Genomic DNA, 21,247 nt, shown 5'->3' with positions numbered 1-21,247 from the left:
AAATTCGCAAAAATATTACAATTGCAATATGTCTGTGGCGAAGGAAGGGGCAAATTTCTCTCGTCAGTCTTTACAAAAAAAGAAAATGTAAAAATGAAAAACGTATTTGCATCGAATTTGAAAATTATTCGAATAAATCTCAAGATCTTAAAAAAAAAAAAAAAGAAAGGAGAGAAGACACATTAAATTCGCAAAAATATTACAATTGCAATATGTCTGTGGCGAAGGAAGGGGCAAATTTCTCTCGTCAGTCTTTACAAAAAAAAAAAATGTAAAAATGAAAAACGTATTTGCATCGAATTTGAAAATCATTCGAATAAATCTCAAGATCTTGGAAGGAACGGTCTTTAAAAAAAAAGAAAGGAGAGAAGACACATTAAATTCGCAAAAATATTACAATTGCAACATGTCCGTGGCATTTTCAATGAATTTAACGAAAGTACGTATGAATGGGAAAGACGAGACGCGCGTGCGTCGCGAAGCTACGCGGCGCGATGTGGCGTCGTTGTTTCACAAGAGGAAGTTATTTAGAGCGCGCGATTTTCGCAAGGACTTTGTCGCCTGAAACGATGCAGGTTTCCAAGAAAAACGAAGACCTTCGAACGCCACGGCTATGAAACATCGCTGCTTGCTTTAGCTGAAAATTCTTACGGGGAGTTTGATGTTTGCGTTGCGCCGTTTACACAGGGGGGAGTATATCTCCGCCGGGGTTTGATTTTAAAAGTAAATAAATCCTGGCTGGCTTCGTTACGTCAAACGTGTGTTTCGGCGTAATTTTGAAAAATTCGTGACAAAGAACATTTCCTCAATCGCCGGACATTTAAAAACAATATACACCCTCTATTGTATAAATATCAAACGTAACAACCAGCTGTTATAAATATTAAAACAGTTGATTGGTTGTTATTAGAAATAATCATTAGAATGAATAGGGATAGACTGAATCAAACAATATTGTCACCATCAGAACAAACAATATTAACTGGTCGAAATTTCGTACAAGATTTGTGAATTTAAATTTGCAATTGCTGGTAGAAAATGATGGATCATTAATTGATACTTGCGCGCCGTCCTTCGATTTCAAACCCGGTGGAATGAATTATGTAACTGGAAATTTAAATTTGACTTCTACGATGCGATCGAATAATAAATTACAAAAGATTACAGTGAACATACCTGAAAATCTAATAATACGAATCTCAAAATTGACTAAAATGTTGGACGTCTAATTTTATCATCATTTCAATAATTTTAAGAACTTTCCAATAAAGTAAATTCCTAATGATCTAGCAATACTTCAGTATATAGTAACAAGCAATGAAGTGTTAAAATGCACAAAGAAAACCAAGTGCTAAATTGTTAGAAATTGATCTTATTGGGAAATTGTTCAATTGGATTATCTTCTAGAAAATTACATCGCTATAATTATAATCGTTAATTGTGTTAAAATTAATAATCTAGCAGGCGACATTTGTTTGCAGGTACAAGCGCAAACAAAAATTGAAGGGAATTAATCCTTAAATGGCTCCCTTTAATGATCTCCTAAAAATACGCGTTGCGACGCGAGTTAACAGCGTAAAAGCGATATACCTTCGCGTCAAGTTCACCCTTGGCACCATTTTTGCGAACGAGGAAGGTGGCTGGCTTGTCTGGTTGCACGCCGGATTCCGGAAATTGCGCCACTTCCAGCTTATGAGCATCGCCCATCGCCGGTGATATGTAAACCTTGTGAGGCGAATCGGGAATATGTTGATCGTTGAACTTTATCCCTACCCTGTATTCACCTGGAAATTTCAAAATTTGCAAGTTACTCGACAGTTAATCAATCAAATTTCACGACGTCTTTATTACACTATATTTTGTCATATTACAATTCGAGTTCAATTACGATTGATAACAGTTCATTTCTCTCATACTTTTTTTATTTTTTATTTTTATTTTTTTTTTAGTGATAGTGGTGATAGTTAATTATTTTATAATAATACAGAGACCGAGATCATTTTTATGATCTTCCATCAGGTCACGTAGACTAACCATCGTTCTGACGATTATCGTCATTTCCCGTGAACAATACTTGCGTCGAGACGGTGAAGCTACCCATCGTTTATATTCGCTGATGTCGATCAAAAAAGATTCCGATAAATAAAAGGAGGCGAATTTAAAATGAGGGGGAAAAAGGAATGAAGAAATGAATTTGTAATTACAATAAAAATGAGGAAAGAGAAAAAGGTGGAAAAATTACAAGAAAGAAATTTATCTCAAAAAAGGGGGGGGGGGGGGGGGGAAAAGGAAAAGCGAGATAGCAAAAGTTGGACGACGACGATGAGAGGGAAGAGGAAAAAAAAAGTAGGCGAGAGCATAAACGCGTAAGAAAGAGGATAAAACGAGGAGATTGGAGAACTGAGCGCGGCTAAAATCGCGAGCCACTATTTTCCTCAGGCTGATTCTAACTTCTGATCTCGATTCGTCCACGCTTTCTCTCTTTCAGTTCGCCGTCTTTCTCTCTGCTTCTTCCGCCGTCTCTTTCTCACGTTCGATGCACACCATCCAAATATAACGGCCTCGCTAATTCACGTCCAGCAGCCTTAGCCACCAAAATATGAATCCACCTTAGACGCAAATATAGATCGAAGGTTATTTCTGGATCAGCTGAGAACAACCAATGAACAACACCGGTGGAGAGCCCTTGTTCACCGCTCTCTTTCCCAAAATATGCTCGTTTTTCTCGGTGTTCCATTCATTCCGTTATACATACTATGATTATAGGATGTATCCTTATTTTTCGACGAAGCGTTTCTTCTTTTTTTTTTTTTTTTTTTTATTTTTAATTGGGACTTAACGTTACATTCTCGTGATTTTAAATTTTCGCACGAAAGCATTAGTAAATGGTAAGAAATTTAATCGAATGAATATTGTAAATGGTATAACTTTATATCTTTGTGTTATTAATATTAACTGCTTCGATATTTAGAAAATATAGGTAATTAGGTATGAATAATCGTTACATAATTCAAAGGGTGTAAAAATACATGTTCTAAATTCGAAAGAAGATTATTGCAAGAATCTGTTATTCTTCACTGACTCGCTCTAAATAGTTCCTCTATGTAAAACTCAGTATCTAAAAATTCTTCTTCTAATTTCGTTTAATCAGAGGTTGCAAGTTAAAAATTAATTTCACTACGTATATTGATACATAAGCTGGAGATTTAACACTAGATGTAGGTTTCTTTCTTTACGAATATTTTTGTCAAAATTAATGTTAATTTCTATTAGGACATAATTGTATAAATCTATTTATTTTAATTATTATCATTTAAATAATAATTCCTATTCTAGCGTAAAATCGTCTTTCCAAGACTTTGTTACAAATACAAATACAAATAACAGATTATCACATTATAGTTTTTCCAAGATTTTAATAGATTAATATGAAAAAAATTATTTTAATAGATTAATATGTATGTACGTGTTCAGTCGTAAATTACTGAGATAACTAACACGAACATTTGAGTGTGCTTGTTTTGAACATAATTTAGTAGCATAAACAAATAATATAACATTCAGAGCGATTAACAGAATAAAATATGAATTATCGACGTTGGCAGACATCCATGACTTAAGTATCAGTTAAGTGTTTTATGAACAGTTCTGTCACAATTAGTCTGCAGAGAATGTCAGTTTCCATCACTTAATAATACTGTCAATTTTACACATCCAAATGAAACATTTCATAGATACATTTACTGTCATCAATCTAATTAAAATTGATATATTCTATATTTTCTACGAATATCTCAATATTATATTATTATTATAATAAATAAATAATTATTATAATCATCGTATAACAAACTACATACGATTAAAATTTCCGTGTGTAGTAAAATATAGTATATATATTATATACATTTACTGTCATCAATCTAAATAAAATTGAAATTCTATATTTTCTACGAATATCTCAATAACATATTATTATTATAATAAATAAATGAGTGTTATAATCATCGTATAACAAACTACATACAATTAAAATTTCCGTGTGTAGTAAAATATAGTATATAATATATATACTATACACTATATACTATACTATTATACTATAAGGTATACTATACAAATTCCTATTTTTAAAAAATGAAACACAGACGGAAATATCTACCAGATATTACAATTACTATACTATGCCATACACTTAGCATTTATTCACGCATCCAATGCATTGTTGTGTCCTCAAACTCTCCGCAAACACCCTGGCAAAGGTAATACTGACAATGTTAACAATAAAAACTCACCCGGCTCGGAAACAACGTAGCTAACGTAACAGCTGCCATCCTTTCGATCCTTGAAGTCGATCTGAGCCTTGCTGGGTCCCTCCACGGAAACAGCCAGAGTACCAGCTCCGGCCTCTCTCGTCCAAATGTTAAACTCGCACGGTTCGCCCTGTTCACCTCTCTCCAGACCAGGGCCACCGGCGTGGACCCGGTGCGCGCCACTGTCTCTGAACGGTCCCACGGTAAATTGAAACGGTGATCCAGGGATGTGGATCTCCTTGTAACGAACGGAAACCGTGTGTACGCCGAGCTCCTTCGGCACGAAAGCAACCGCGTACAGGCCGTCCTCAACTTCCTTGACCTCAGCGTCTTCCGTCACGCCTCCCGGCGAAGTGACCGTCGCCGCGAGATCGAACGACGTGATCCCAGGCATCTTGAACGTTATCTTACACTGGCTACCAACCTCGGTGATGGGCACAGCCTCCCTCTGTCTCTGAATCTTCTCCCTCTGGCGATTGCTACCCTCGCCGGTCACTTTTATCGTGAAAGGTGAACCCTCCACGTGATGGTCGGCGAACTTCAAGTTCACTATGTAGTAGCCAGGCTCGGTGGGCTTGTACGAGATGTTCAGTGTCCCGTCCTCGTTGTCCTTGCACTGAATCTCGGCCTTGCTCGGCCCCTCGATCGACAGCGAGAGACCACCAAAGCCAGCGTTCCTCGTGTCGATGGAGAAGTTGTTCTCCACGTGAGTTTTACCCTCGACCAGGCCAGGCCCGGACACCTTCACCTTCTTCGCGTCGCCGACCTCGCGATCTTTCACGTCGATCTTGAACGGCGAGTTAGGGATGTGTTTGCCCATCTTTTTCACCGCCACCGTGTGAGGGCCGGCCTCGCGAGGAGTGAACGACACGCACATGTTGCCGTTTGGTAACGTCTTCAAGAAGCATGGCTCTTCGAGGCCGCTCGGGGCTGTGATCGAGGCGTTTAAGGATCTGATGTCAGAGTCTGTCACTTTGCCCGGCAGTTGGACCTCGCTGGACGAACCGACCGAGATTTGGTTCCTCTTGCGACCCTCGCCTGAAAGAGATTTTATTGCAATGTTAATTCCTTGGTTGTTCTCAATGCTACGAGGGTGGATTGTTCTCTGTTAAAAGAATTCAAGATAGGTAAGAATTGAAATTCGTGCGACGCTGGAGTAACGTTATTGATCACAGGTTACATAAAGCGTTGTCACAAAAATTACATTGGTTATTGACAATCAAGAATCACACGTCGCTTTATAGAAAACTACAATTAAAAATTGTACAATGTCGTAGTAATATTATTGAAAATTATAATAGAAAAGAACGTGTCTTAAAATCTCTGATATCATTGTATCAATGAAAACAAAAGTAACTAAAATTTAGCACATTGCACTACAATATGAATTATAAAAACTATATTTGACCGAGATATTACAATTTATTAAACATAAAAGATCTTTAAATAAACAGACAGTTTTTCAAATGCTTGTTAAAAAGAACATTCAATGTTTAAATAACATTCATCGATTATTTTTTTCAACTCTTATTACTTCTTCTGGTGCTTCGATACATTATGATTCGTGTAGGCAAACATGTACATAAAAAGAAAAATTCGAATTTTTATTCTTCCTTTGCAGTATGTTTCACTCAGGAAAGAATAAATTTAATCAAACTACCTGTGATTTTGGCAACGTAAGGACTGCCGCGAATGTGTTTGCCACCGAATTTCACGCCGATTTTATATTCCCCTGGATCGGTTGGTAAGTAAGAAACTGAAATTGTGCCATCTTTATTATCGTGACAGGAGATCGCTGCTTTGCCCGGCCCTTCGATGGAGAGCGAGAGACCACCAGGTCCTACGTCTTTTGTAGAGATGTTGAAGTTTCCTGGTTCACCGCAGACACCGTATATCAGGCCTGGTCCGTACGCTGTCACGTAGCCACTCGCTAGAGAGTCCACGTGGAATCTGAACGGTGAACCTTTAATTCATAAAACACATATTATTCACCAAAATAATACAAAGCTTCTAACAATAAGTACACGTGACAAAGCAGACAAATCTTATTCTTATGATTTCAACAAATTTCTTTTTATTCCGTAATTATTGCAAATTTCTAAAAAAAAATAAAAAATATCCTGAATTTTTAATTCAACATTCCTGAAGTGTTTAATTTTCCATTCAGACAGAGTAAACATTAATCCTCAAATAAAGTGTGATAAATATCTCTCAAATAGTCTACTTCAAAAGTTGGATTCTCTGTGCATGTTTGATTGTTTATTTAAATTGAAGAGTTTGGAAGTATATTTAAAATTCGTACAAACCTTGGACGTGTTCGCCATTGAATTTCACTGCAAGCTCGTGCTGTCCTTCTTCCCTGGGATCGTACCTAATCGACACTGTGCCGTCTCGATTATCCTCGATCACGGGTTTGTCCAAGTTCCCGCTCGGCATTTTCACTTCAGCTGAAACGTGGTCAAAAAGCAGAGAGTTAAAACACAGATGACCGAGACGAAGAACACGCGCTTATGAACGATAGTTTTGCAAAGTTCTGCAAAGTTTCTGTTATTCAAAATTCAGAAACATATTTTTATAGTCTAACTATGAGTCCAATTGAATTTAATCGAATCTAACTGCGTTATATATATATTTTCTGTAAATTGAATATTGATAAATTACATTCTATCGAGTAAGTAATTGTAAGTAAATTTTCACGTAGTTTCGAACCACCGCTGAATTACATATTATATATAAATATTATATATAATAATATTATAAAAATATTATATTATATATTAAAATATTTTTAATATTATATTATATGTTAAAAATATTAAATATTATATATAATAATATTATAAAAATATTATATTATGTATTAAAAATATGAAATATTATATATTATATTATATCACATATTATATATAAAACACAATACGAATTTTCAAGTAAAGAATTTACTTCTGTCTATATCACCTGAAACGCAATAATCGATAATTATGAAACGTTTGCGAACATTCCGTATGTACGTAGAGCGTGCCTAACAGGAATGGGTAAGCTAAATGATTAGGAATAATTTTCCGGAACACTGAAACCTTTTTTCGTTTGCACGTAGAAAAGACTCTGAAAAATTAACGGAGGAAAATCGAGTCCCACTGGCGTTGCTTCTTTTCCCGGATCGATCCTGGTGTAACAGACCGGTCCACGTTCAGGGCAATCGTACTGACTGCACGAAATAGTCTTCAATCCGTATCGGTAGAAGGTCGACACCTCCTGCCACGTGGTTTCGACCTCCTCTTCCTCCCAAACCATATCCAAAGGTTCGATTCGGTCGACTCACTGATACGAATAACATTACACGATCGTTGACAATACGTCTTCCAACGATTGCAATCGTACGTGCGTCAATTATTGTACACTATTGAAGTGAATGATAATTAGATACGTGGAATATGAAAAAAATTCGAATCTTTTTTCTCTTTTACTGAACTAGTTATTTAGTAACTGAATGATGATCCTCGAATAAAGAAAATTTATACGTTGAACGTGACACTGTATTTCTTGTCGATTATTTCAGCGTACACAAGTGGTTAATATTCGGTCAGAAGATGTTAACAATTGCTCGTGAAAGTATTTAAAAGAATTATGTTTCATTGCACCATTCTTGAAATTTTATTAACGACACACGAACGTCATGGCGGTATCAGTCAAGTTTGAAGCAAATCGGAAATTCCGTCATGTGCTAAAAAATTCGAACAGTCAATTATCAGCTATGTTTTCAACTAATTTTTTACTAAATATAAATAAGTTTTACTTTCGCATATAAATAAATTATAAAAACTTTAAAATAAACATTTCGCTACTTCTTTACATATAATCGAACAATACATATAATAAATTATGTAATACATAAAGTATAATGTTGCAAAAGCTGCTCTATGATAAGCGTTCGGATACTTTCACGAGCCACCTCATAATCTGCTTTTATTGTTTAAAAAAAAAAATCTACCGATCTTTCGATAAATCACTTGAGATGAGTCTCAAAGCGCTAAATTATTTGATACCGATCGAATCGAATCGAGTGAGGTACAACAAACACGTAAAATCCATCCATATTCTCTGCTTCGCTATTATTCCATTTCACTTGAATGAAAAGAAAAAAGAAAAAAGAAAAGACACGAGAGTCAGAATATCAAACGAAGGACAGAGAGAAGAAAAGAAGACTGTAAGAAAGAAGAAGACACTGTCGAAGCACGAACTGACATCTAATTCTGTTTCTGCGCGATTTGAACTTGACACGATCGTAGGAAAAAAAAAAAGAAAACCGATTCCCTCTCTGCACGGATTCAACTCGATCAAATTTTGAAAGAAATGTACACTTGACTCTAATTCTTCGTACGCGAGGCTCTTCCGTATCGGATGAAAGCGATTTCAAAGCAAATTAGTTTAAAAAAAAAAAAAAAGTAACAGAGAAATGAAGCAAAAAATTTATCAATTAACAATTCCTGTACAATTTTCTTCGCGTTGTTATTATTATACCGATCTTCTGCGTATTACGTTCTTTCCAAACACTTGTCCGTCCGATACGAAGAACAAATTACGAATAAACAATCAATGAAATTGCGAAAGAGAAGGAGGAAGATTTTCGTTCTACTCCGAAAGATAGCAACGTAGAGAAAAGGGAATAACTGAGAAAGTACGATCCTCCTTTTCTTCTCTTTCTTTCTTTCTTTCTTGCTTTCAACAGTGAGCATAATCGAAGATAAAGCAGATTGATGAAAGTCGTGGCAGGAGAAGGACCGACCGAACGAGTTACACCGTAAGAAATCCTCTGGATTTCGTCTCCCCTTTAGAATTCGTCGGCAGCGGCGAGCGTTGCTTCCAACACGTTACGAAAACGTTATCACGACAACCGCTTCCAGCTGGATCACGACGTTTAATCGACTTCTCGAGGGCACATCTCTGGCGCGACTGACGACGAAGCGGGCATCGCTACGCGCGAAGCAAACGATGCCAGCCCGGGAGACCTTCCTTTTTTTTCCAGAACACCTACCGCCGGACTTTATATCGCGAGGCGGCGGTCGCCTCGTCTCTAATAAATCTTTAACCTCTCTGTCCGACCGCTGCATTCGGTCGGCCGTCTTATAATTACGCGCGCCGTTGTAACACGCAACGACCACAGTGATTTTTGTGCAAACTTGCGACATTTTTAAGGATCGTCGACAATTTGGAGCGACGTGACTGAAGTGAAAAGAAAAAATCCGCTCGGTTTCGTTTTGGAAGCCTCTGAGTTTTGTGAATGTTTGTTCCTTCCGAGGGTGATTTTGTGTCGCGGAATGCGTAGAAAATTCGCGGAAATATATATTGAGGAATTCTTTTTACACGCCTAACTAGATCGTTTCGAAGGTTCAAGTCTTCTCCACTTTGCAACGGCCTCTCAAAATTCGCTTCTTTTTTTTAGAGTTTCATTAAACTTGGAACATTAAGATAGACGAAATGTTGGGATTTCTTGAATTTTTAACAGTCGTCGTTTAACAGTCAGATTAGATGAAATGGTGGTGGAAAAATCAAGTTTATCAAGTCAATCGTTGTAAAGAGGAAATTTTAAACTATGTTTTTCTCCTGTGGATCCTCCAACAATTTCGATCGATTCCATGATATATATTATTAATTGCACTCACTTTATTATATCGTATCGCATGTGATAATATGTTTCATTTTATAATTATCACTTCTGTTTATAATTAGTTATAAATAGACTGATTTTTTAATTGATTTTCAAGTAACACGAGAAATTACATAAAATGATTCAAGATGAAAGCAAGTATCATTTGATAATATTTGATAGATAAAACAATTATCTACCAAGCTTTTATTTTTCTTTTTTAATCATGAATTTTCATAAAAAATTCGCAGTTTAATTGCAAATTTAATAACCGCAACAATCGTACGAGATCGTCAAGCTGCAACCTGGGCAATAAAATTCTTTTAACCTTGGTTTTAGATAAAATCGCTAATTAATCTTCGCGAAATTTAAACATTTTACCACATTGTTAATATTGCCGCGGAACTAACGAAACTTGCCAAGACATGTGTAACAGTAATTAGTCAGCCGTGTTTAACTTAATAAATGTTTGACCGTGTAAGATCGAATAGACGTATAAATAAAGATAGTTCGCACAGGCTCAGGCTCAACCACCAATTGATGTTAGACATTACAAGTTGCTTGTAGCATGAGAGACGTGATTGGTTTTTGGCAATATGAGCCCCAATAAATTCAAACTTAATGAGACGTAGAGGAGAATCTGGGAATAGAATCGTATTTTTAGATCGAACGGACATTTATCAGTTTCTGATACGTTTTTTATATCTATGTAGCCTCGTCCATTGTATTTTTGATTTTACATTCAGAACTGGGGACAATACGAATTTTCTACAAAAAAAAAATTAAACAATTTTCAATTACCTAGAAATAGTGTTTGAGTACGATACTTTGAGTACTTTGAGCTACTTCTACTGCGAAATTTGCTCGCAAAGTTCGTGCTGAACGGCAACAATTAACAAACTTGTTAAAAAGGAAGATCTTTAGATTACTATGTACGAATTTTTGATAAAATGATATATAATATGATAATCTATAGCAGTATAATTAGTTACACTATTGTACTGTTGATTATATCATCACAATAATCTACATTTTTATTCTAATATAGATTATTTTATATACTGTATTACAGATTCATATTTCATACTTTTTTACTATGTTGTTATATTTTTTATTACATTTATACGCATACACGATATTTAACTTTACTTTCTCTGTCTTCCACTTTGTCAGTCAATTTTTTACCGCCTACAAACTTCGTCGAAAAATCGAATCTTTCGTTTCGTTTCGTTAAAAAAATCTTAAAATTCCACGATCGAATAAATAAATAAATAAATGACAGAGACGTGTGTTAGACGAAAATTTGCTAAAATTCTTCCAACCGTATTTCCACGAACGCGTGTCTGTAGCTGTTCGAAGTTTATGTATTATCCGTTCGATCCCATATATATATATATTTTTATATATATCATATCTTTTATATATTATATATATCACTTTAATTTAAACGTTCGACACGCCTCGCCTGTCTCGATATTTCTACATTCTCGCCAACGAAAAGACGAGTGATTTACGCAGCCGGTTACATAATTCTTTATTATGCGCAAGGAATTTCGGAATTCTTAAGATAGAAAAAAAGAGAGAGAGAGAGAGAGAGAAGAATTTGGCGCGCAGCATCCTGTACCTCACCTCCCATTGGCCACCGGTTCTCCACTTTGCGCAGGAAACGATGCTCGAGCTTGGGAGAGCACGTCGTTTCGTGCCAAGGGTAAGACTAGACTAACGCGAAGAAATCGGGGGGGGGGGGGGGGGGAGGAGGAGGCATTATGATTAATTGCAAACAACCGTGATACGACGAATTTACGCGACGTTGCGTTATTCAACCGGTGTTAAGTCGTTGAGAATGTAAGGGGAACGATATCGACACGCGAGGAAGTGCTGAACGATTATTCGTTGCCGGGAGCTTAATGTGCTCGCGATTAACAACGTCAACGCTGCCATTTGCTACGTGCAAATCGCTAGAACCACTCGAGGGGAACATTGCCGTGGAAGAAGCTTCTTGTGCGTGCCATGATATTTTATTTTAAAATTGATTCGTACGCTCGAGAGTGTGACAAATCGATGACAGACAAAAATTCCTACCGAAATTCCACTCCGAGGGATTTGTATTTAAAGATCTCGGGGGACCGGTAACACGGTATTTGAATTTAGATTAACGATCAATCTAATTGTGAAAGCGCAGAATTAATTTCTATGTTTGATGTGTGTGTGTGTGTTATATAAAACATTTGGAAATTGCAGAGATCATTATGCACGTGAAATATGACATTTATACTTCGTGTGAAATCGTATGAAATTTATGCGCTGGAAAATAGAACATTAGTTTTTCGTTTTGTTTTCTATATCTATGGTTTCGATCAAAAGTTTATTGCAAAGGTTCGGAACAAATTAGTAGACAGTATGAACAGCCATCATGTAATAAATGTTAGATATCCTACGTGAAAACTGATATAATATAAATATGATAAATATTTTTGTAACCTCTGAAAAATATGTACGGCGACAAACGAAAGAAATTTTCAACACTTTAAATTAAATGGTATAAAAGTACACACTATATTTTTAGACAAACAACAAACCAATAAAGAATGTGATTCTTATTGTAAATTATTTGCTTGTATAAAACAATAATTCGTAATTTTCTATATATATGTTTTTACTTGTTTCAAACTTGACCAATACAATCACAATAATTCAACTGGAGCATGATATGTTAAAATACACATGTTAAAAAGAAAAAGTTCAAATATTTTCATAATCCTAGCACACTTTGCTATAAACTAGCGTATGTTCCAAAAGGAACTACACACTAAGAGGAAACTAAATACTATTTCAAACTAAAGTTTGATCCTCAAATTATCTCGAAGCTTGAACAAAAAAATAACCTTCTCAAAATTATTTGCGATAAAACTTTTCTACATAAAAATCATATTTTTATCCCCATAATCGATTCTAATCGTTATTGAAGCGAGAATAGAGAAGGAGGAGGTTTCCTTTTCGAGTCTCCGAGATTTCCATCGTCCTAGTTCGAGATTTTGAAACCGCTTGGGCTTCGATTTTTGGGCCAATGACGAATCCGCACATCCGGAGCCACTTAATCATCCAGTATTAATATCACCGCCTCGCTTCCGACACAACCGTCGACATACATTTTTCTCTCTCTGTTTCTCCCTCCTCCTCCTCCTCCTCCTCCACCTTCTTCTTCTTCTTCGTCTTCTTCTTCTTTCACGTCTCCTATCTTCTCTAGTCTAACTGTGTTTCGAACATGCAAGTGCAGAACTGAAGAACAAGTGGTGGTAGGACTTATGTTTATTTCACTCATCCTGTCTAGCTGTCAATGTTGCAACTTCGCATACGTATGTATGTGCACATATGTTACGGGCTTACTACGTACGAGCCACGTTACAAGCTGTTTTCTACTTGAATTTGATACAATTAATTGTAAGTCTGTCCGGTTGAAAATTTCGCGATATTAAAAGTTTCTTTTTTTTTTTATTTTAAGAGAAATGATTGCATTTTTGTAGTCTCATTGTTAGCGTGTATGAAAAGAATCTATCGAGTATGAGAAAGTTGAATTTATTATTGAATTGATTCTTTGAAATTGGTTTGAATTGAGCAGAATAGTAGTCAAATTTATTAAAACTGAGTATTAGTATCTTATTGTTGTTTGACTTTAGCATTTTATTATTTCATTCGGTATTTTAATATTAATGATAGATAATAAGTGAAAATTCATTTCTAAATGAGGAAATAAATTGGTTAGAATTAAGTGAACTGTTAGGTAGTTAAATTTACTTTGTTCCAAAATTAAAACTGGCTGTTAATATTTCATTTCAACTAGACTTTAATATTTCATTACTTCACCTTGTATTTTATTATTAATAAAATAGCAAATGAAAATTGGTTTCTGAATACATCATTAAATTATTATTTTTTAATATTTAATATTTAATATCATTCGACTATTAAAATTTTTATAAAAACTGTTCTTTCTGATAGATTAAGCTTTATTCCTTCTCAATGTTAGATTAATGTACGTTCTTTGCAAAAACTTCGAAATACACTTATGTAGAAACATATAAAATTCTCTATAGTCGAGAATATTGCCAACAAACCTAAATACCATCGTTTAAAATCATACTTGTTAGTGGATCATATTAGTTGCGCGAGATACGACTGAAAATATATTATTACTTTAGAAACCTATCAAAACCAAAATATGTCATCCTTGAAAAAAATAAGATAAAATTTCAACAATCAAAGTGTAATTACATTCGAATTTGTCAATGAGGATCAAACGAATATGAGAGAATTTCGTTGACACGAAAATGATATAAATTTTCTTTTCAATTTTATAAAAAATACATCTGCGAAAAATTAACTTCACCATATTTCGAATTCAAAATTGAGAGAGAAAATTATCGGATAATTCTCATAAATACATAAAAATCATTACAGATAAAAGGCCAAAAAGGCATTGCGGTGCGAGTCCAAATTTTTGCACTTCGAATTAACAAATAATAATATTTCCCAAGTGTCGAAGGTTATCTATAAGTATATTTATAGTTTCATGGCCAAGTATTGTTGCAACTTCGTTTATTACTGCTTTGTTTTAACACTTAACTGAGAGAAAGCAATAACAGTAAACCCAAAATATAATCTTTACGAGTGATCTTGCATCTTACAGGCCTTGTGTGATGAAATAATAATGACTTTTCGTATAAATAAACTTGCTGCGAACGTTGTATCTTTCGAATCATATCGAGTCGTGTCTTTAGATAAAAAAAAAAAAAAAAAAAAAAAAAAAAAAAAGAAATTTGACAGACGCGTTGAGATCGTTATGTTAATTCGTAGAATTGTCAAGAATTGTTACTCACATGTTACGGTGCCGTCCAATAATGGTAAAAGGATGTTGTTCAATCGGACTTCGTTGAAATTCTTCTTCGTGGATACACTGGAACTTTCCTGAACGGTTGAGCTGTGCTGCTCTACGATGTGTTGCTCCTGTTTCTGTCTGGTTTTCTTAGCTCTGTGAGTTTTATGGGTGCTGTGCTCTCGATACTCCTCTGACGCCTGAAACATTGTTTTTTTTTTTTAAACACCTTGTAACGTTCGAGTTAGTATACAATTTTAGAACAACTTGTTCCAAAGCAACAATATACGAACAAATTTACATAGTTGTCCGATAATTATCTGCGGTGACTCGCGAAAGTATTCGAACATTTATTATTATACGAATAATTACATAATAAACGTATTTTATATTTTTTTATCATAAAAATTTATTTATTACAAAGGGATATTGCGTATACTATTGGGAACATTTCGAAATTTTATTAACACTGTAATGAGACACGATTTTCATGATTTTACTGGTAAAATTTAATATAGGAATTATTATTATTATATATTGATAATATATTTTTATAAAAAGATTAATGTGATTTCATTAAATATAAAGACCTATGGATAATTAATCGTTTAAATACTTTTGCGACATCTATAAAACATGGACATTAAACTACTGTATTAAACTAATTTGTATTACTTCATTACACCTGTAATTTATTTTACTGTATCAAACTAGATTAATTAATTTATTTCTAATACTATTAAATATCTGGTAATTTCTATACATACTTTCACACTTCTAAAATTTGATCACAATTTTGTCTCATTGCAACGTTAGTGAAATTTCTTATAAATGTTTCCGTGTGACCGTACACGGATCATAAAATTCACGTCTCCTTTTGCTTCTTGGGAAATGAAGAGATATAAATATGGTTTGATAAATCAACGTGAATGATGGAATTACACGGGGAAATTTCTGAAATGAGGCGATGGTGAACGGCTCATTACGATAGAATCTACGTATTTCGAGGCTGGTACCAAGCCAAACTGTTCTACGTGTAAACAATTTATTACGTAACCGTAACAAGATTATTGCAAAACATGTGTCACGTGAACAATTCATTAGAAAATCTTATAAACAAATCTGTTCAATTACTTTTTCGCAAAGTTTTCTGGCCTGTACATATTGCATAAACGGCAGTCGAGAAAGTATTAGAGTTTGTTCAAAATGCAATATCCTATTTTTTTTTCTTTTATTTTATACTTATACAGTTATATGTTATACTTTCGTTTTGTAATTTATCTTCCTTAAATTATTAAAACTAAACGTTTTAATAATTTAAGGAAAATTAAATGTTAAATATAAATTTACATATTTTTTCATCTTACTCGTTAAAAATAATTTCATCTTTCGTTAAATTGACATAATGATGATGGAATTAATAAATTTGCAAATTCTTGGAAGTTGGAAACAAATAAACATCAATTCTACAGTATTTATTGTAACATCAGAGAATTTTAACAAAAATATTTTATTTGTCACAAGCTTTGTCGAAATAACTTTAGAATTTAGCACTCTTTTTATTCCTGCATGTATTGTGCTACACGTTCAAACAATAAAATCATTTCAAATATAATTGTAGCTGAAGGAGACAGATGATTTAAGATCGATTGAAAGTTCACAATCAAGTTCAAATGACAATTTTATAAAGTCGGAAAGACCAATGAACAGCTCGGAAGTCTTTTACAAAATATAATATTGATTTGTGTTATGTGAAATACGATTTCCAATTTTAGAACAAACACAGTACTTATCTCAAGACTTTCATTATCAGACTGGCGATAAAAAAAAAAAAAGTTCACTATTAAAGTTACTACCATTATCAATTTTCGATCTTTTTTTATTCGAATCGTGTGCTCCAAAAATAGCGGAGGTTCCTCACCATACTGCGCACAGTATCAAAATCCTCACATTTGACACTGTCACGATTCAACAGTTAACTAGAAAATTAAATCTTTTTCTTTTTTTAAATCAAATTCATTTCATTCCAACCACCTTGAATCATCTGGAGAAACAACTAACGTACACAAATACGAATTTTCAAATACCAACATTCTCTTCACCTTAAATTTCAAGAGAAACGTTTTATTCGAATTGCGCTGCAAAAATGACGAGGATCCCTTAAAATCGAATATTATAATATTACACCGCGTACAGTGTCTTCAAACAAATCTTCACATTTTTGACACTGTCACGATGTACATACGGTATATACACCGTAGGAAATCAAATTTCCCGCCCAACGAAATTCTTTTTTATCCCAGCCACTCGGAATCATGGTGCGTACCTTAAGTCGCGCACTAAAACGTGCTTAGCGGTGACATAAAACCAAGGCAGGAACCAGCCAGCACGGTGGTCGTCACGGAACTCGTGCTAACTGACGATAATTTCGGGCACAATGCTGTATTCGATGCTACCATAATAGCTAGCCAGCCCCCACTCGACCACGTCGTAAAAGGGTAAACGACAAACGATATTAATCGCGCGAAATTACACGGCGATACACCCGGGTCGAAGAAACTGTACACCTCTGTCCAGTTGCTGAACAGTTCTGAAATCAACTGTCTGGCTCGTCCGGGCTGCGTTCTCCAAAATGGAAGGGTCAGTTTCCGGTATTTCTGTAATTATGGCGGAACTTGATATTTTCAGCGTATTCCGCAACATTTCGGTGATCGCACTTGATTTCTCACTTGTTCTATGTCGCGTTTTAAAACGAGATTTATATATATATATATATATATATATATATATATATATTTATATATATATATTTTTTTTTCAGAATACGTAACAATTCTGTAATTTCTCACAGTATTTTTCTGTAATACGCTTTTACAATTTCTCGTAGTTCCGTAACGTCTAGTGTAGTATTTCTGTAAATTAGCATTACTATAATTCTGTATGATGTAATTTTACAGCGTTTTATTTAGAAACGTCTACTTTTCCGAATGTTTCCGCGATTGTTACTTTCGTATTTCTCACTTGTCGTATGTTTCATTTAATACGTCCGCTCGGGTTTCGGAATTTTCACTCGGAGACGAAGTGTAAGAGTGCAAACATGATGTAATTGCCAATTTTCTGAACGATCATAACTGTGATTCATTGATTGAATTAATCACGATCGCGTGGAGGTTCGCGAGTGAGAAGCAAAGTGACGTTGAATACGCAAGAAGCTGAACGTGCAAGTGATGTTAAATATATATAATTTTGGAGAAAGAAGCATTTTAAATATAAAGAATTAAATTACACAATTTAAACTGAAGAAAACCTATGAATATCTTAACGTAAACCTCTCTTTTTTTTTTTCTTTCTTAAATTACCAGACTTCGTACTTTCAATAATAATAATTATTATACTATTATATAATATTATAATATAATATAATATAATATAATATAATATAATATAATACAATATAATATAATATTATAATATAATATATATTATTATAATAATTATAATACTAATTCAAAATGAAAAAGAAACGGCGCTCAAATCGAAGAAAGAGGAAAATCTCCTTTGAAGTATAAAATATTTCTGCGACAGTACATCTCTTCGGTGCACTTTCTCCTTTCTCCTTTTCGAATCATCAGACTTTTACGCGAACTGAACTCTAGCTCCCGTTTCCACTATAGCGTTCAGAAAGTTATGCAGCGAACAAATAGAGACACTTAATCTCTAAACCTCCCGTATTAATCTAATTCTCGATCCCCTCCCTCTTCCACCTACTATCCGGAACGTTTCTGTTTATAAATTTGGGAAAGCCTGACTTGCACTCGAAATAGTCGAAGAGACCTCCACGGTGGACCAGATGCGTATTGAATTTCAAAGTAGATCAACAACAGATTCGCATAAAATTCTCAAATAGATTCTACTGTTGTATCATACATTCTCCGCGTTCCCTCGAACATCGACAATCTCTTTCTACTTCTGATCGTTGTCGATCATTCTGTCATCGCTATCGCGAACAGATCGTAATTTCACGCTTGTCAATTCCGCGAATAAATATAATAAGTTATCTGCAATAATATTCCACGCTGCTTTATTCGTTTCGGTAAAACGTATTCGTTTGAATTTGCATAAATTCGGGGAAACTTCGTTTAAATTATCGAGGCTGGTGAGTTTAACTAACCTGAATTTATTAAGTAGTTTAAATTTAGATACTTTTCGTCGCGTTATTGTCTCTCAACAAATTTTTTGTCTCTTGAATATCGTTTTCGTTCTTTGTTACTATTTCTGCTCCAAAGTGTAAATATTATTTGTTTCATATAAATTGTTGAATAATTCAACTAAATACTCTCTGTTACACCTCTGATGATCTATTATGTTCAGAACTGTATCATTTTTATTCATTATTACTACTTTTTTTGTTCTAGACTTTTGCTCCAAAGTATAAATGTTATTTGTTACAAATAATATAAATTATTATTATATAAATATTATATATAAATATAAATTATTATATATATTTATATAAATATAAATTAATATATATAATTATTATTATATAAATATTATTATTATATAAATTATTATTATATATTATTAATATAAATGTTATTTGTTATGAATAATATAAATTATTGAATAATTTAACTGAATCTAAATGCTCTCTGTTACACCTCTAATGATTTATTATATTCTGAACTGTATCATTTTTATTCATTATTACTACTCTTTTGTTCTAGACTTTTGCCCCAAAGTATAAATGTTATTTGTTACAAATAATATTGTTTCATATAAATTGTTGAATAATTTAACTGAATCTAAATACTCTCTGTTACACCTCTAATGATTTATTATGTTCTGAATTGTATCATTTTTATTCGTTATTACTACTTTTTTTGTTTCAGATAGGTGAACAAAGTTAATTAACTGGAACTATTGTTTCTTGCAGAATGAACGCATATAGAACGGAAGTAGTATTTATAAATACCATCAAAGTTATAAGCGTATGTAGTTCAGGGCAGCATCATCATAAAGCACGAAGTGATATATTCAATAAAGAGGGAAACAAGATAGTGGTGCATTCAAGAAAGGAGGAAAAGAGGAAAGGAGTTAATTGTTCAAAATATTAAATGAATAAATATTTGACATTTGTGAACAAAGGTTCAATCACTTTTCTACTCAATTATTTATTAATCCTGATGTATTTCATTTCATTGGCTACCTTTGACAATTATGAAAATTATCAGATAAAAGTCGCAAAACGAATTGAATTTAAATGTCAGTTGATTATCGCCGACGTAATTAAAACTGAAATTACTCTCCGTGCACTTTGAATATTTCACAAGCAAAATATCTAAATCCAATCACGCACTCTATCATTTACCTCGAGTAAATGTTCGAAAGGGAAGCTATTTTTTTTTTCCTTTCGATTTAAGCGAAACAGAAAAGTAAACAAATAGATTCGCGATCGCGGGTTTAATGGGATACACGAGTGAAGACTCATATATCAGAAATCTGGAACGAAGACAACTGTTCCCTAACGCTTCACAGAGATTCGAAATAATTAGCGAATTTGCCTGACCAACGGAGCAGCACATTCTGACAAACATCCAAAAGTTTACACGAATACGTTTCTAAGTCTCGTTGTAGTCGTTTCGACGCGCAAAGTGCCAGAAAACAATTTCGAGAAAAGCAGGCTACAATCGATGGAAACATTAGCTGCTCTAATTTTTTCAAATATGAACTACACTGCTCTTAATTGAAATGACAATTATTTTCGTTTCCTATCGTTCTGATTACGCTTCCCTTTATTTCTAAGATAGCAATTACCTTTATCTTACATTACTTCAATTGTATTTTGATTTTTTTTTTTTAATTTAAGAAAGAAAGAAAAATACGATCGATCGAACAACGACGTTTTATTAATTTAGCTAGGAGAACTTTTCATTTAATTGAACCTTATTATTATCAGCCTCTAACTGTTATTCGTGAATTGCTTCGAACTTTCAGTAATTTGGGATACAAAATCAATTACTATTTAAGGGATAAGAACTATCAATTTTTGATTTATTATATTCGTCTATTGACGACGATCCGAAATATTCAGGGACTAACGATTAATTGCGACTTCTCACATTATTCGCAGATTTTTAACAGATGTCTGACTGCTGTTGGCAAACAGTAAATATCAAGAGACGATTAAAGAATGCAGACATTGAGGCTCGCAGTTGTTTACGTGAATTTCAAACAAAAGTCGAAGGTCTGCGCGAAAGCACAATACCTCTTTTGCGTAGCTTCTCACCGAAATAATGAACGCTTGCTTAAATCATTTTCCCCAGCAGCAGGCATCGTTGTGTTAGAATAATTACAACGCCTGTATAATTAGATCGAAGAAACGCTCTCAGTCGAAATTTAACTTCACAAATG

At 34.0% G+C, this 21,247-nt stretch overlaps 1 protein-coding gene across 7 annotated transcripts in view; it reads right to left on the bottom strand.

Moving 5' to 3' along the window:
* The window catches only part of LOC122535277 (filamin-A), a 57,085-nt gene that overhangs the window by 4,872 nt on the left and 30,966 nt on the right, over positions 1-21,247 (bottom strand). For 4 of the 7 annotated variants that reach the window (XM_043666677.1, XM_043666678.1, XM_043666679.1 and 1 more), the window contains 5 exons: positions 14,838-15,033; positions 6,620-6,760; positions 5,974-6,276; positions 4,296-5,351; positions 1,591-1,784 (listed from right to left, as the gene is read on the bottom strand). In XM_043666677.1, coding sequence (XP_043522612.1) covers positions 1,591-1,784; positions 4,296-5,351; positions 5,974-6,276; positions 6,620-6,760; positions 14,838-15,033 — 1,890 coding nt within the window. Of the gene's footprint in view, positions 1-1,590; positions 1,785-4,295; positions 5,352-5,973; positions 6,277-6,619; positions 6,761-7,390; positions 7,635-9,099; positions 9,271-14,837; positions 15,034-17,159; positions 17,294-21,247 lie in introns of those variants that run through there. The other 3 variants (XM_043666681.1, XM_043666680.1, XM_043666683.1) reach the window with 3 other exon arrangements.

The sequence above is a fragment of the Frieseomelitta varia genome, unplaced genomic scaffold, assembly GCF_011392965.1.
Source record: "Frieseomelitta varia isolate USP_RPSP 00005682 unplaced genomic scaffold, Fvar_1.2 scaffold_693, whole genome shotgun sequence".
Taxonomy (NCBI): Eukaryota; Metazoa; Arthropoda; class Insecta; order Hymenoptera; family Apidae; genus Frieseomelitta; species Frieseomelitta varia.
The sequence above is the reverse complement of the archived record's forward strand: the minus strand, read 5'-3'. Positions and strand labels throughout refer to the sequence as shown.